At 36.0% G+C, this 18,504-nt stretch overlaps 1 protein-coding gene across 1 annotated transcript in view; it reads right to left on the bottom strand.

Moving 5' to 3' along the window:
• Positions 1 to 316: 316 nt before the first annotated feature.
• DIRAS2 (DIRAS family GTPase 2) overlaps positions 317 to 18,504 on the bottom strand; it is an 18,592-nt gene continuing 404 nt past the window's right edge. The window contains exons 1-2 of the mRNA XM_069087262.1: positions 18,299 to 18,504; positions 317 to 5,414 (exon numbers count right to left, since the gene is read on the bottom strand). The exon at positions 18,299 to 18,504 is cut by the window's right edge and continues 404 nt beyond it. Coding sequence (XP_068943363.1) covers positions 4,778 to 5,377 — 600 coding nt within the window. The 5' untranslated portion in view covers positions 5,378 to 5,414; positions 18,299 to 18,504 and the 3' untranslated portion in view covers positions 317 to 4,777. The remainder of the gene's footprint in view (positions 5,415 to 18,298) is intronic.

Below are 18,504 nucleotides of genomic sequence, written 5' to 3'. Positions count from 1 at the left end.
AGGTTGCTTGATCATTTGCTATTATTGTAGAATGGTTTGGGTAAATATGGTCTGGCTTAGATGATTTATGAGGTATAGGTCTCCATCAATACTATCTCTTCTTACTCTAGTCCTTTTCAGCTCTGAGATTCTATAATTCTGTGACTTGATGATTACAAAAATTCCTGCATAAGGCCTAGCCATTGTATAATTGAGTATTTCTAGATCAACATTAATCTCATTGCAAACAGAAAGTGAGGGTATTTTAAGCTGTGAGTAAGTGTACACAAAGCAGTTATGACCAAAACTTTATTTCAAGCAATACAAACATGCCATATTTCCATAATTTAAAACTTTATTTTTTTTGGTCTTCTCATAATCAGAACATCACTAGAAACTTATAGGCACAGATAATTTACAGCTATACTCTGAGTTAAATATAATAGATGATAAAATTACAACAATAAATATATCTGAAAGATAAATATATAAGATTGGATTCCTAGATACTTAAGTCATGTTCTTTGAATACCAATTCATACAATGTCTCAATGAAGTATTGCATTCCATTGCAGATCTTTGAGGTTTTATGTGTGTTCTGGTCCCTATATGCATTTTTAGAGAATGTGTCCATTTCAAAATAAATCAAATGTAACAAAGCAATGTACTTTCCCCCCATGTCTTGTTTGTCCCACAAAATAGATATTTCAGAAATTACAAAACAAATATTTTATCAGCTCACAGATAAGATATACATTATTAACCTTCAATGAGTGCAAGGGTATACAATACATATTAAGAATGAATGAGTATATTGCTTTTGTACTATTCATGCTTTAATTCATGCAAACTTTGAACATAAAAAATTACTTATATTCTGACAGAGGAACCAGTGGCTGAGTAAAATAAATGATTCTTGAAGACCATTTCATTTTATTCTCAACACTTGTTTCTTGTAATTCATGCTAGACTGTTTTCAGTGACCCAGCACTATGCAAAACTGTACCTTATGGTAGTTGTGTCTATACAGAATAGCTATCAAATGTTTTGGTTAGAAAATGTTTTTGTTTGTTTGTGGGTAGTTTCCCTGCCCACTAAAAACATCTAATTTTGTGGTTTTTCCTCTTTGGAAACTGAGAATATCGTATGGTGTGGTAGACCAGCTTAAGCATCAGATTATAAAATCATGGCTTCACTTTACCAAAAACAAAACAAAAATATTATGCATGTATATGCGCATATGTGTGTATAAAATATCTGAAGGAAAAAAAAGTTTTATCATACCTGTTAATCATTACCAGTAAAGCATACTCAGAGCCTAGAGAAGTGGTGGCAGATGAATTAGTCTATTAAACTTGGAATGTTTAATATGACTGAGTCATTGAATTTCACTTGTCAGCGTCTGTTTTTTCACAATCTTATGATCTATGGATAGTAAAGTTGTTCTGTCATTTCATTGACTACTAAATCCATCCACTCCATCTGAATGCCACCATTTCAAGTATTTTAGGCTTATATGTAGCTACAACCCGCAGCCTTTACAAACTACTTCTTGCAATTATTGTTAGCTTCAATACATCTCCAAGCGACTCATCCTTTTTATAGACTATCTAGATCAGGAGTTCTTTATTTGTTCGAAGACTCAGTCTCCCTATCATGCACAGGCTGGAAGTGCGGAGGATACCCATAAAACCAATCCCACTCTGCTCAGTACGGGAGTTTTTATTTGCTCCATTTCAGAAGTAGGCTGGCTCATTCCTTACATAATCTGGTCCCCCTCCCGACCTGGGGGCTCATTTAGTGTGGGCAGTAGATCAGCTTATCCCGCTGTAGAGCAGAAGTTCATAGCTCAAAAGATCTGTCAATTCCAGCCTCTCTGGTGGCAGGGATTACAGATGTGTGCCACCATATCTGGCTATCAGGGATTCTTAACATGTTTTTGTTCATGGAATACTTCCAGTGTCTGGTGAAATTTATGCATTTCTCAGAATGTTTTTAAATGCCTAAAAAATGAAGATCACCATGGAAGTCAATTATATTGAAATATGGTTATCAGACTGTGAAGTACCCACAAGTTCATGGATCCTGGGTCGAGAACCTCTGACCTAGATAATATCAAAAACCTCACAGCTCAACACAGATCATGCATTTATGTTACTTAAATCTCCGCTACTACTTTTTAAATGAATTATTATTTTTTAAAATAATATTTTAAAATAAATATTTTTTAAAAGTCTTCTTATAAACCTAATGATATAAAATGGTACAAAATGTTTCCTCAATTTCATTAGTAAGTTAATATTTAGATGCTCTTTTGGCTGATAAAACATAAAATTTAATACTGATCTGTAAGTGGAATATCAATGAATGGATAGAAAAAAGTTGATTTTGCTAGCCAAATATATGCTTTTGACTTAAAAAAAACTAATGGAAATTCCTTGCTTAAAAGCTGTATATGTGGGAAAGTCTAAAAGGTTTTGAAAAATGTTTTGAAATATTTCAGTTTAGAATATTTACTCAATATCCACTCAGTAGATTTATAGAGAAATTCAAAACATACATATTTCTATATCTTTTATCTATTTCTATCTACCCTTTTGTAAAACCTTCCTATATAACATATGAGAAGTTTTAAATGTCCCCAAAAATGAGCAATTGAAGGGAAACAATTAAGGGCACTGGTAATCCCCAAACCAGAGAGATCATTGTATACAGACTATATATATTCAACCACTTAAAACTGTGTTCATAATTACCGAAAGGTCCACAGAGCCATACTTACTTAAAGGAGGGGCAGCTACCTAGACAGTGTGATTTGACAAATGCTATACCTGCCTATTGAGAAAAAAGATCTTCCTCATTAGTCCTCAATAAATGCATCATCCATTCCTTCCTTTCCAGAAATTCTCACCCTAGGCATTGTGCTGGTTTAAGTGAGAGAACCAGGGTATAGTCTTTTGGCAGTCATTATAAAACTATGGACTACTTTCCTCTTAAAAAAAATAATCACTCTTATTAGATGTTTAGTAAATGTATTGTTGTTGAATTAAAGTAATCCAGATTTACTGATCATTAGTAAAGGCATATGAAAAATATTTGAGTATTATTTCGGGAGGGCAAGATTAAAAAGTATATTGATGTAGAGGTGATTCCCTTGGAAGCTAGGGAGGGGACCTGGGAGTATCAGATATCTGGAAAGTATAATTCTAAGGAAGAATGGAGATGGCAGGAACAAAAAAAGATAGAAGCCAAATCTTGCCTCCTTTGGGATTTTGCCAGGAGCTAATCAATAAGATTCTCGCGTCTTCTTTGGAGAGATTCCTGCACTTCATTTTCTTACTTTCCAACTATACAAACAGGAAATATTTTTGAGAGGGAGATTTGAAATTTTTGTCTAGCATCTATTTAACTGTATTGAAATTAAAAGAAGTCTTAACAGGTTCTGCTGAGTGGGAATTTTCAGGGAGAATGCCCAAATAAATGCAGAAAGGATGACAAAATCAGGACTGAGTGTCTTCAGCCTAGAAAAGAAAATATTCATTGCAATCCTTACTACCCCATTAGCACTTTTAAAGAAATAGCAATATCCATAATTGAGTTTGGAGAGTGGAAGATGCTCAGGAAATCATCTGAAGAATTTGATAATTGTTTCTAAAGTGAATACTACATTTGACAAATTTTAGAAGGCATTTATAATGGAATATACTGGCTAATTTACTATCAAATGACTCCATTTTCCAGTAATGTACTTTTGAATTACCGTTTGCCAAAAACAGTGAACATTTTTTAAAATTTCAAAGCATTTTGAAAAATAATTGTGCTTCTTTATTGTGGATGATTTTTATGCTTTTGTCATCTACTGATGTCTAGGTAGAGATTTTGGTGTGAAGCATTTTTTTAAGTTCCTTTAGGATTTTTTGCCTAAAGAAAAATTGTTGCCCTGTAGGTCAGACTAAGGAATTTTTAGTATTTTTTCAACCTTTGAACTGAATTCAATGCAAAAGGAAATGAGATTACAATTCACACATATGTTAGAACAATCTGATAATAAAATCAGGAGACCTTGTAAAAGTACTTATCACTAAACATTAAATCTAAAAAGACCTGACAAATAGGAATATCCAATTAAAGAAAAACATCAACACTGGCTATTAAAACTCACAACAATGCATTTAGTCAGCCTCAAGCTAGAGATGCATTAATGTGAAAATAAAAATCAAGCACCTTTCAGAGGGGGATGGGTGATATATATCATTCTTATTCGTTAAATGATAGAATATCATGCTTCTTTGTTGACTCCAAATCCTGCCGTGAAAATGAAGTCTCCATATGCTGAGCTGAAAGAAATGCCCATGTTATAGGTGACAACCTCAAAATAAATAGATGTTACCTTGTTTTGACATATATTTTAGTCATTTATATTAATTTCTATAATCAACATTTCCATTTTTAATCTTCAGAATTTGAGAACCATTATTCTAATTTAAAATAATAGTCCTATATATTTGACAGTTCCTGGAGCATATAATTAATTAGCTAGAGTATTCAACCTTTTGGGTTTTCCTTTATTTCCTGACAGAATTTGTGATCTTGCAGAGTGATTAGTTGTTATTTAGGAAGTCAATTACCCTCTTTATGAAAAAGAATATACTTTTGTTAAAGCAAATATTTTTAGTCAATGGGCATCCTATCTTTAATCACTGGGTATTATCTCTAAGTTTAACACAGACATGAGTGAGGACGGGGGAGAGGCATGTAGAAACAAGAAACAGGGACTTGCTTCACCCAGGCTGGGTTTTCACATGACCACACATTTACCCTTCAGCTTCTCCTTCCTTTTCTGCTGCTTACTCTTTTTTCCATCAATCTGAAGACTCACAGTCCTGCGTTTCTCCAGGTTTAGTAGCTCTTGGAAGAGTTCTTTGACATTATGATTCATCTTGGCTGAGGTCTCCATAAAGGCACACTTCCATTTCTTTGCCAAAGCTTCACCTGCACTGCTCTCTACTTCTCGATTTGGACTCTCATCATTCTTGTTCCCCACTAGCATGATTGGAATGCTTTCCACATCGCCTTTGATCTGACAAATTTGTTCATAGATGGGTTTGAGTTCTTCCAAGGATTGTTGGCTTGTGATCGAATAAACCAAGATAAAGGCATGGCCTTTTGAAATAGAGAGGCGCTGCATTGCTGGGAACTGATGGCTACCTGTTGTGTCAGTGATCTGCAAAGTGCAGATACTTTTATCACAGCTGATCACCTGGCGATAGGTATCTTCAACAGTGGGGATATAGCTCTCTCGGAAAGTGCCTTTCACAAACCTCAAGACTAAGGAACTCTTGCCAACACCTCCTGCTCCAAACACCACTACTCTGTAATCATTGCTTTGTTCAGGCATGTTGTTTGACACCTTTAGTGCTCAACTTGGAAAATACCTAAGGAATAAAAGATAAATTTGACATGGTTAATCAGATTCTCCTGAGGAAAAAAAATATGTATAATAGGCTAGTAACATACACAAAATATAGATAGAAAATTCACACTATACAGATGCCCAATTCAATAGCATCATATAAAACTTCATGGCACATGAAAATGACAAAGTCTACCAGTACAAATGATGCATCATAGAAGATAATGTTTCTTTTTGAATTAAAATGTTAAAGCTATATAATTTGGGAATTTTATTGTGCCTTCCCCAAAGGCATCTGTGGAGATTCAAAATTAAGCTTTAAAATATAAATTAAACACTATATAGTAAGCAAAGCCTTTGTACACTATAGAAAGAGTATATCTTGGAAGTATCTCTTGGATTATGGAGGTGGTCTACAAGTCCAGAAGTTGTATAACTCTAGAAGACTCTAAGCTGTAGGGAATTTTATGAACTATACTGGTAGAGGAAGTTTTCTCCAATGAAATCACAGCTTCAATTTAAAATAAAAATGGAATTGTATTCAGCATTTAGATCTGATAATAGGAAGGGCAAGATTGGAAGAGCCTACATGTTAGACTAGATGGTTTTGGAAAGAATAAGCATCAAGTAAGCAGATGGAAAGTCAGAGGACATGACCAGTCTCATCACAGGGTGTTTGGTTTTCCACATTCTCTCCAGATTTCACCTGGACTGGAACTGGGTAACTGAACACAGACAATTTCAACCAAATGTGAATCAAAGTACTTAGGGTTTAATAAATAGTTATGGAGCAAATAAAACTGTAAGTAATTGGTGAAAAGGAAATTAGGAAAACTTTTCTAAATTCCCTTCAAGGTAATGCCGCAAACAAGGTATTATAGACAAATCAAATGTTTCTCTAAGCCAAAAAAATTAATCAAATTAATGAGACTCATTGTATTTGTGTTAGTCTTTTACTCTTTGTACTATTTTTATGTTTATTCAGGAAGTTCCATTTGCACTGAATATATTGTAATTATTTTTAGAAATGGAGGCATTAAGAAATAGTTGAAATTGTAAGTCAGGACATGGGGGTTCTGATCTCATTTAATCTAGAGCAGGGGTTTTAACTTTTTAGTATCATGAACCTCTGGTAATCTAGTGAAGTTCATGGCCCCCTTCTCAGAATGTTTTTAAATATATGAAATAAAATTCATAGGATTGCAAATGAAAACAGTTATATTGAAATATAATGATCAATTTTTTTAAAGTTCAAGGACCATAGGTTAGAAGACCAAGGTTAGAAAACCATATCTTAGATCAAAATACTCATTCTCCCTAGGCCTCAGTTTCTCTTTTAGGGGGTTCAACTAGATCATCTCTAACTTCCCTTAAGTCTCTAAATCTTATGTTTAAAGATGATACTCCAGAGTCTTTTGTTTTTTTGGAGGGGGGAAGGCAGGACAATTGGGGTTAAGTGACTTACCCAAAGTCACACAGCTAATAAATGTTAAGTGTTTGAGGCTAAATTTGAACTCAGGTCCTCCTAACTCCAGGGGTCATTTACTAAAAAAGAAATATATTCTTAGGATATAGTTACACCATTTTCTTTTCTAATCACAGGACATTTTGTGAAAGGTGCTGAGGAAATTATCACAAAAAGAAAATAGTTGCTGCCCTCAAGAAACTTATATTCTATTGAGAGGAAATAAAAGGTACACAGATAAATCATTTTAAAAGGTATGCAAAGTGACTGACATTTATTTTAACCCCAATCTTACACACAAGCATTCTTTATGATTATAACCTTTCTAAATAACTTTCAATCTTAAAATGAATTTAGCAAAGGTTTCCTTAGCTTCCAATGCAGAGGGTTAGTTCATTTCCAGTGCTACTATACCTTTCCCTCGGATTCATAGAATAATAGAATATGAGAAACAGAAGGGACTTCAGTCCAACCCAAACACAGTAAGAATCCTCACTATGTAAACTAAGATTTTTGCTCCTTTTTTCTTTCCACAAAGAATCAGAATAAAAACATCATGACTTTGAAAGGTACAAAGCCCATTGTATCTTTCTGATGTGTTTTTACCAATTCTTTCCTTTTTTCCATTGGACAGAACTCAATTTTCTCTCTTTCTTTGCTCTAGTCTCTATTGAAGTAATTATCCCCATGCCAAACCCTTTAGATGCAACCTTCATTCCATACTTTCCAGCAGATTGCCTTTTAATTATTGTCCCTCTCTCTATTTTTTAATCTCTCCTTGTCAATTGGTTCTTTCCCTTCCTTCAAAAATGGCAGGTTAGAAAACTTTCGTCAGGCCCTATAATCCACTTAAGCTATTATACTCTATCTTTCCTGCCTTTCTCAGTGAGTGAGCTCCTAGAAAAACATATTTGTACAGTACTTATTCCCCCTCCCACTTCCTCAGCTTCCCCATCTCATTTGAAGATGATTTACAGTTCTTTCTATCCAAACCCAGTCTGAGTTCGAGTCTCACATCACTAACTGCCTACTGGGTATTTTGATCTGGATGTCCAAGAAACATCTCAAAATAAAAATGTTCAAAGCATCTTTTCTCCAAAATCCTACCCCCTTTTCAAAATTCCCTATTTATCTCAAAAATACCACTATTCTTCCGGTTGATAACCTAGGAATTATCCTTGACCCTCACCCCCATGCAGTTGTTAAAACCTGCCATTTCTACATCTCCTTCAAAATGGTCTATATCTGACTCCTTTTTAGTCACACAGCTGTCACAACTGGATTACTTCCGTGGCCTACTAATTGATTTCCCAGCCTCAAGTTTTTTCTCCCACTCCAATTCATCCCTACACAGCTGTCAATGATTTTCCTTAAGTGTGCATCTGACTATGTCATTTGCCTATTCAAAAAAACTACAATGATTCTCAATAGTCTCTAGAAAAAAAAATATCCACTATTCTATTTGGTTTTTCCAGCCCTTCACAACCTGGTACCAATATGTCCTTTGAGTTTCCTTGCACATTACTCTTCTCCAGAATCCATTACCAAAACGAAACAAAAAATCTGAATATTTCAAATGTGGCCTAATTTTCTGTGACAATCTGTTTAAGAAAATATATGCTTTTAGTGAATCCATAGGAAGAATGTTTTTCCAGGCCTGACATTTCAGTTGGTAAAATGCCGTGACTGTGGCCATAGAGGAGCCAAAGAAGATTATAGCAGAAATAACATTAGCAGCATGCTTTTCCACTGCCGTGGGATACACCCCAAATGAAAATTCCTTTGAACTTTCAAATGTCTAAATCTGGGCCTTCCTTGCCCCTCAATTTTCTAGAGGAAGAAAGCTTCTCACTCTTTTCTCTCTGGCCATTGTTTTACGAATCTGCTTTGGTGGCTGAAAAGAAATATATTTCTCAAAAAGAAATTGGAATCTGTAAGTATGAGAGTAGGTTTTCAAAATCTAATTGCATTTGATGAAAACAAGGTCAGGTCAAATTCTTTTACTAAGACATCTATTAGTATTGAGTGGATTCAAAGAAAGTAAAACCACTGTAGAAAAATATATATTTGGGGGGCAGCTAGGTAGTGCAGTGAATAAAGCATTGACCCTGGAGTCAGGAGAACTTGAATTCAAATCTGGCCTCAAGACACTTGACACTATCTGCATGAACTTGGGCAAATCACTTAACCCTAATTGCCCTACCTTCCCCCTTCAAAAAACAAAGAAAAATACACATTTTTAACAATCATTTAAATGTGTTAGCAAACTGTTCTTGCCAGAAAAATGGCATTGTGGCATAACACAATTTGTCCAGTTTACTCTCCCAAATTTATAGCACCTGGATTGATGGAAGAAAGAGTAAAAATAGAATGTGTTCTGGAAGGAAAAATGTAAAGGAAGCAGGAATTAGGTGTCCAAACTGCCTACCTTCCTCACACTCTTCTAAAGACAAAACTTTTGTAACAATGATTCAAGACAAAGCTCAAAGAGAATTTACTAGTTATTGGGAGACAAAGCTCAGTAATTTGATCAGTAGATACATACATATAAAAACAGTCATAGATATAGATACTTGAACATGAGGATGACTCACATTGATGGCATAGCTAAGGGGTGACTGACAACCAGAAGCCCTGATGTCTAAAATAAGGAGGTCAGGTGACTGGGTTTGTTTGCTACAGCAGCCTCTAGAGTTGGGTGATGGTCATGACAAATAAAAGGGAAGTTGATAAGATTCCATTTCACTCCCTTTTTCTTTGTAAAGAAGGAAGTAAGGGGGGAAGGTTGGAAGATATTATGGAGGGAAAAACACTTAATAATCATAATTGTAACTATGAATGGGATTTATTTATTGATAAACTGGAAGAAGATAGGAGAATGGATTCAAAAGTAGACTCCAACAGTATACAAGAAACATACTTGAAACTTATGAATTCATACAGATTTTAAATGAGTGGCTGAAACAGAATCTATTTTTCTGAAACACTTCCCACTGTTCCAGAGTAAATCATTTCCCAACTTTTATAAATTGCTAAATAACTGAGTGGTACAGTGGCCACAGTGCTGGTTTTGGAGTCAGGAAGAAGTGAGTTCAAATCTGGTCTCTTCTACTTGCTAGCTCTGTGACTATAGTCAAGTCATTTCACCTGTTTGCCTAATTTTCCTCAACTGTAAAATGGAGATAATAAGAGTATCTATATCACCTGGCTGTTGTAATGTTCAAATGAGATAATATAAATTAAAGACGCTAAGCATAATCCCTGGCAGATAATAAATACTATATAAATGTTCCCTTCCCCACATATCACCCAAGTAATAATACAGAACCAAGAGGTTAATGACTGCAAATATTATGCATTTTGCATATATTGCAAATATTCCAGAATAGACAGTGGAAAAAGAATGGATAGAAATTATGGGAGAAAGAGGAACCACTGTAAGCATACACTGGGTGCAGCCAACGGCTGCAGGAAACACAGCTTTTCCTGTTTAGACACCAAAAGTTAGGCATGACTGAGAGGTTTTCTCCATAGTCAGTTGAAGGAGGGAAAATGTCTCCGAAAAACAGTTTCACTTATGCAAATACACTAATCACTGAAGTGGCTCATCTTCCTCAACACAGATCACTGTCACCAGCTTTCTGTCATAAGCTTTCTGAATGAACCAGGCTGTGTTGGTGCTGGTATCTCCCCATGAGTTCTTGAGATAGAGGACACACTCTCACCCCTCATACTCTGTCTTCTGGCATCTTTCTCTCAAATCTCTCTAAGAACAAACCAGCAGCATTTATACAGGTCATGGTTAGCAACCAGTGAGATCCTGGGAAAGAATATGTACCTCCATGACAATCCTGACATAAACACAAATTCCAACATTGAGTTACAGTAGCTGAATATTACTTTTATAGATAAAAAAGCTGAAACACAGCCAACTTGAATCACACAGCTTGGAAACTGCAGAATCAGGACTTTAACCCAGATCTCCTGACACAAATCCCAAATCCCTTTTCATTATACCATGAATTTTCTCATCTATAGAATGAGGATTTGGGATTAAATGATTTCTTAATGCACTAAAAATAAAAGTAAAAACTTTATAAGGATTTTGAAGACTTTGCCCTATATGGGAACTCTATTTTTTATCAAAAAGATGAAGCTTACAAATCACTTCTTATGCTCTACAGAAGTATATGTATATGTCCCACTTACATATGTATTATTTACTTAGTATCCATAATGACATTTCAGTATATAGGTAGAAAAATATGAAGAATATAACTCCTGCTCCCAATGTAATGTATATTATAATGAAATGTTATATATATATATGTATATATGTATATATATATATATATATATGTTAGGCAGCTAGATGGTGCAGTCGGTAGAGTTCTGGGTCTGAAGTCAGGAAGACTCATTTTCCTATGTTGAAATCTGACCTCTGACACTTACTAGCTGTGTGACCCTGGGTAAATCACTTAACCCTGTTTGCCTCAGTTTCCTCATCTGTAAAATGAGCAAGAGAAGAAAATAGAAAATTATTCCAATATCTTTGCTAAGGAAACCCCAAATGGGGTCACAAAGAGATAGACATAACTGAAAAATAACTGCATAGTACATATGTTTATATACATACATATAAGTATGTGTGTATATGTACGTATGTATATATATATACACACATATATAGTGTTATATATCTAACTGCTATAATAATGTCATGCATAGAAATGTTATAATGAAAACCCTTAGCTGCCACATCATTTGACTCCTCCTTTTTTAAAAATTGGGGTCATTGAGAACAAAACAAACCAAAGAGGAAAACAGCAGTTTTAGAATGTTGGATATGATTTAATGTAACCTTCTACATGACTTCTAAAAACCACATGATTGTTCATGGCATGCTTTGAATCTTATAATACCACATTTTCTGATCCCTTTTCAAAAACTCTGATCCCAAAATGCCTTTCTAATCCTTTTTTTAGATATGTAGACCAAATCACAGATCTCAAATTCAAGCAATTTTTAATTAAACAGAATAGAAATATCAGTAAATAATCTCTCCTTTTCCCCTACAATACAGATTCACTTTCCTACAGATTGCCATCTGGAAGAGGGAATTTGAAGAGCTTGGAAAACTCATATTCTAAAGGCCTAGTCCCAGCTGAAACATTCCTCAACGTCTGATGTCATCATTATGATATTTCTAGGAGTTACGAGACTTTTTGGCCTGAAATTTTTCTTCCTAAATGGAGGGAGAGTGTCTCAGCATAAAATTTCTTAGCATATAAACAGTTAAAAGAACCTAATAAAAATAATACCGAACAAAAAAGTATCATGTAGTTTGAAAGTGTTTACAATCAGTTTCACAGTCTCAGACAGCATATAGTCTCAAGTACATTGAAAATAATGCCTAAGGGGTGGAGTCAAGATGGCAGAGTAGAAACAGGACTTCCTTGGAGCTCTGGCTTCCACCTCCCCCATTTATGTAAAAGGGGACACTGAACAAACTTTGGAGCTACAGAACCCACAAAATGACACAGAGAAGCTAACCTCCTGCTAAGGACAGCGCGGCAGGCTGGCAGGAATCAGCCAGCACAGTGCTCTGGGAGCTGAACCCAGCCCTGCGTGAGCCAGAGGTTTTAGCCCCAGGGTGGGCCTGACCACTTCAGATCACCAGCAGCTGTGGTGGTTTCCAGAATTATCAACACATAAATGCTAAGGACAAAGTGAGAGGTCAGTACAGTGTGGACTTTGGGATCCTGTAGTTGGAAGTGTGGTTGGCCCTTGCTCCCAGGGCAAGAAGCCACTGAGGCACCACCACCATGCAGCTGCCCCCACGTGGCAGCTTCAGCTCCTGGCCTGGAGAGTGTAGGGGGACCAAGTAATCAGTCTGAGGGGCAATCGCTCTTGCTTTAACCTTCTTGGATCTGGATTGCAGTTTAGGGTGGAGGTCCTGGGGTGTGCGACCAGCTTGCCAGAGCATGTGGAGGCTTCAGAGAGGGCACCCAACTAATAGTTCCAGCAGCTGAGAAAGCCCCAGTGATTTGGGAAAAGCTCCCCTGTCTGGTGGCACAGTCCTACTGTGGCAAAAAACCCAGAGGTCAAGTGATTGAGTGGCAAAATGAGCAGGCAAAGGAAGCAAAATAAACAGAGCAACCCAACTTTACACTCCTATTTTGGGGACAAAAAGGATCAAAGCATGGAACAGGAGGAAGACAGTGAAGTCAGAAAGCCTGCACCAAAAGCTTCCAAGAAAAATACAAGCTGGTTACAGGCCATAGAGGACCTTAAGAAGCAAACAAGAGAAGTGCAGGAAAAATTGGGGAGAGAAATAAGAACGATGCAAGAAAATTATGAAATGAGACTCAACAGCCTGACTGAGAAAAATAACACCTTAAAAAATAGACTATCTCAAATGGCAAAAGAGGCTCAAAAAGGCAATTTTCCAGATGGAAAAAGAATCTCAAAAGCTCACTGAGGAGAATCATTCCTTCAAATTAGATTGGAGCAAATGGGAGCTAGTGACTTTATGAGAAATCAAGATGCTGTTAAACAGATCAAACAAATGAAAGAATAAAAGGCAATGTGAAATATCTCATTGGAAAAACCACTGACCTGGAAAATAGATACAGGAGAGATAACTTAAAAATTATTGGACTACCTGAAAGCCATGATCAAAGAAAGAACCTAGATATCATCCTACAAGAAATTCTCAAGGAAAACTGCCCTGATGTTTTAGAACCAGAGGGCAAAATAGAGGTTGAAAGAGTCCACCGAACACCTCCTGAAAAAGATCCCCAAAAGAAAACTCCTAGGAATATTATACCCAGGTTCTGAAATTCCCAGATCAAGGAGAGAATATTACAAGCAGCCAGGAAGAAACAATTTGAATATTGTGGAAACACAATCAGGATAACACAAGATCTGACAGCTTCTAGGGATCAAAAGGCTTGGAATATGATATCCTGGAGGTCAAAGGAGCTGATATTAAAAGCAAGAATCACTTACCCAGCAAAACTGAGTATCATGTTTCAGGGGAAAATATGGGGGAAAATCATTTAGTAGAATAGAGGACTTTCAAGCATTCTTGATGAAAAAAACAGAGTTAAATACAAAATTTGACATTCAGATAAAAGAAGCAAGAGAATCATGAGAAGGTAAACAGGGAAAAGAAATCACAAGGAACCTATCAAAGTTGAACTATTTACATTCCTACATGGAAAAATTATAATTGTAACTGATAAAACTTTTCTCAGTATGAAAACAGTTGAAGGGAATAGAAATATACATATATATATGAGGGAATATGGGCATATGAATATATATGTGAATGTGTGTATATATGTTTATAAGTATACATAGAGGGCACAGGACCAATTTAATAGGAAGGGATGATACTTGAAAGGTGAAATTGAGAGGTGAGAGAGGAATATAATGAGAGGAGATGGGGAGAGACAGAATGGGGTAAACTATCTCATATAGAAGAGGCAAGGGAAAAATGGTTACAATGGAGGGGAAGAACAGGAGGGAAAAAGGGAATGGGTCAACCTTATGCTCACTGCATTTGGCTCAGGGAGGGAATGACATACACATTAAATAGGGTATCTCACCCTACAGGAGAGTAGGGGGGAAGGGGATGAGAGGGAGGAGGATGGAAGGGAGGGCAGGTTGGGGGGTAGGGAAGTTGGAAGCAACCACTTTTGAAAAGGGACGGGATCAAAGTAGAGAATAGAAGAAGTGGGAGGTGGGATAGGAGGGAGGGAAATATAATCACTCTCTTACACTATATCTACTATGGTAATGTTTTGCAGCTACACATGTACAACCTATACTGAATTGCTTATCTTCCCAGTAAGGGTGGGTGACAAGGGAGGAAGGGAATGAATCTGGAATTCAAAATTTTAAAATCAAATATTAAATATATATACTATTATTAATACTATTTTACATGTAATTGGGAAATAAGATATACAGGCACTGGGGCATAGAGATCCACCATACCCTACTGAAAAAGTTGAAGCGGGTATGGGAGAAGATATGGGAGAGAGCAGATTGGAGGAGGGGATATCCTGTGGGACTGCTATTTTGGGGCGGTGGGTAGGGGAAAAACAGGGAGAAAATTTGTAACTCAAAATCTGGTAGAAATGAATGATGCAAACCAGAAGCATTTGGGGAAAAAAAAAGAAAAAAATGCCTAAATTATCTTTAAAAGAATTTTGTGTACTAATAAAAATGTGTGAAAAATAGAAATTATCCAAGACGTCAATAACAAGATTGTTTTAGAAGGAACAGATTGAGCAGGGATTTTGTCAAACCACTGTTATATAGTTCCAGTATAGTCTTATATAACCTGTGAACATTTAAAAGTGAAAGAAATTGAGTGGAGAGGGAAAGAGACTAAGGCAAATGCCCGAGCACAAAAGTGGCCAGAGGGTGCAACACCTCAATCAATCAACTAAAAGAACTCATAAGATTTTTTATTTTTTCTTTAAAGATTATTTATACCTGTGATCCTTTTATCAAGTTTGAACTCCTCTTTATTTGGGTTAATAAGGGAACAGCTGATTGGCTAACCAAACAAGTTGACCATGCATCTGAGGGCTTAACATGGTGGAGAAATTTCAACCATTCTTAGTCCAAGGGATCCAGCCAAGTGGTGAAAAATAGGGAATTTTCTTCCAGTATGGGAATTAAAGATTCCAAATTGAGCCAACCCCCTGAGAGAAATCTACTCTTGAAGAGAGGAGAGAGTTTGTACCTATCTCTACTCCTTTCCCACCCTTTTCTATTGACTTTGCTTGTAGAAAAGGGACCAGAAATGCAGAATGGATTCAGAGTAGAGACATATCAATGACCAACATAGACAGATATCAGTACAGACACAGGAGGATAACCACATTATAGAGGAAGAATTATGAGTCTTTTGGTGGAAAGGAGTCCAACTATCGATTCTTGAAGTCTAGCAGGCTTACCTTCAGGATCTTAAATATGAAAAGAGAAAAAGACTTCCCCTGACTCCCAGTGTCAACCAAGATTCATGAAGTTCTCCTTTATCATGGGTTCGTTACACACGTGTCTCACAACTATTATACTTTTAGTTTGTGCCTGTCTCCCCAGGGACCTGCTGTTTCCCTCTGTAGACGAGTATTTGATTATAAGAACACTTTTATACTGTAACCAAATCTCCACACTTTAGGAACAATAGACATAGACTTCAATCAGATGGATGTCATTTTGTCTCCCCAAGCATTTATTCCAAAATAAAAACAGTAAGACAGAAGTGCTTATCTTAGAAAAAACAGATTTGATGGTTGTAACAGAGTAATAATTGTGATTTGGCTTATGTATTTTTAGTGATTTGAAAAATTCCTTATCTTCTATACCTTAACCTTTCAAGGGAAAAAAGTTTCTTCCTTCTCCACCTAAAATGATTCTGTAATTTTTAAAAAATGAATTCACTACTCTTGAATAATGAATCATTTCCCTCTGGAAAATATGTTCCTCTTGTCTAACATTTTGGTTTGGAAGCATATGTTCTTTTATAATTCATTGATACAGCACCTATGATCATAAAACTACAGAAAATATAATATATAACTTCCTTGTTGGTAGAAGGACTAAACAAATTTTGAAAAGAAGGTCCATTTTCAGTAGACCATCATAAGTGTATACTGTTAAGAAGGTCAGTTGCATGAGCTGAAGTTCATGACTAACAACAAATTTATAAAACAGCCTGTTTTCCTCTCCTCACTGAGGAATGACATCAGTTTTTCATTCTGTATGAAGTCTCTTCAGCAATCCAGAATTAGATCTGTGCTTTTTTGATGGTGCTGCACGATCATCTTAAAGCTGTACAAGGAAAGGAGTACCAGAATTTCTATATTTGTCAGCAATTACAGAAGAAATTCACAAGGACAACAGTGATTTCTGTGTAAGCACTTATTTACCCATTGCCATAATGAGTAGAAAATGCCACAGCAAAGAAAGGCAGCATTCTCATCATACTGAGAATGTGCTATGAGTTAATGAGAGAACCCCCTTTATTTTTTCACTTTACAAACTGGTTCATCTACTTTCTCTTCCAATTAAAACTCAATGTGCCAGATTTTAAGTGGGTTATCAAGTTTTCCTTGCCTTACCTCAATTGTCTCATCTATAAAATGGGGGGGGGGGGGGAGGAAATCATACCTGTAATACCAAACAGGGCATAAAGGATCGAATGTGATATAGTAAAATGATTTGCAAATTTTAAACCTATAAATATCAGATTCATAAACTGATCAATTCTGCATCACTTTGCGCTCCAATCCTTAAGATCAGTGTGCACACCAATCACCTAACCCCCAACTAATTGCTTTAATTCTAATTCCATTCTTCTACCTCCATTCCGTCTTCTTCCCTGCCTCTATGCCACTGAAGAAAAAACCCATTGGCACGTTTATGGAAAGTCATGTTTCAAACATTCCTGGGATAGAAGTGTCAGACAGAAAATGAAAAAACAGGTTTTTTTCTTTCAAAAAAGGAAGCAGATGAAAAAGGCCAGCTGAGACACCAATATAAATTTATGAAAGAAAATCCTACCAAGACAATTATATCTTATTGTACCCTTTCTTCATCCAAAAGACCTTATAGGTTCGTTCTCACCTCAGCAAGTTTGAAAGCCTCTCAGATTACCCAGGAAATAAAATTAGATGTAGTGGACAAACCATACCCCAATCTTTCAAAAGGCAAATATCAATATATTTCCTTTTCCAAGGGAAAAGAACTACCATGGATCTATATTCCTTAAGCACTGAATACAATGTTGTTGTTTTTTTTTAAATCAGTTTACAGGTCTCCCATTTTTGTCTTCTGCACTTACCTGCAAACCAAAAGGGATGTGTTAGTCTACCTGTGTGAACATATAGATAGGTAGAGAAGAAATACTTTTTAAAGGAAATGAGATATTTTTAAAGTGTTAGGATTAAGGAAAGGGATTGGGGGGGAGAATCCAATTAAGCTTTGATTTCTGCATGTCTCTACATGGGTACAAATGGCATGTTCTATTTCTGTACTGGCAAGCTGTTCCGTATCTCCCTTTTGGCTATGATTTTAGTACTTTATTTTTCAACTGAGTAACTCAACTTCCTCATCAGCAGGAGGAACTGTCCACAGAATGTGCTTTCCCAAAACACTAAATCTTATTTTGGAAGGAATAGCATTTGAGATACTCTCACTTTTTCTTTGTGGAGTATTTTTCTTTTTTGAGGCAAAATGTTTTTAGAATACCAAATTATAAGAAATGCAGTTTTTAGCTAGATAAGCCTCACAGCTATATTTCTGACCTGTCTTTTCAGATTTCTAAATACATTTTAATGTAGGCACTTGAAAAAATGTAAACTACTTTATCATATACATATACAGTAAAACAATAGTAAGAGGAATAAGAAATTATTTACCTGAGAAGGAACACACTCTATTAAATATTCTTCAATATATTTCTCTCATAGCAAAGAAACTCTCCCTTTACACTCACTCCACCCTTCCAAAATCAAGGTTTCCTCTTAAAAGATCAGTTATCGGTTTTGATTTTCATAAAAATGTAGTCCTGGTTGCTGCTGCTGCTGCTGCTGCTGCTGCTGCTGCTGCTGCTGCTGCTGCTGCT

This window comes from Petaurus breviceps, unplaced genomic scaffold, assembly GCF_028583685.1.
Source record: "Petaurus breviceps papuanus isolate PSGF00001 unplaced genomic scaffold, PetGlider_PUasm1.0 118, whole genome shotgun sequence".
NCBI lineage: Eukaryota > Metazoa > Chordata > Mammalia > Diprotodontia > Petauridae > Petaurus > Petaurus breviceps.
The sequence above is the reverse complement of the archived record's forward strand: the minus strand, read 5'-3'. Positions and strand labels throughout refer to the sequence as shown.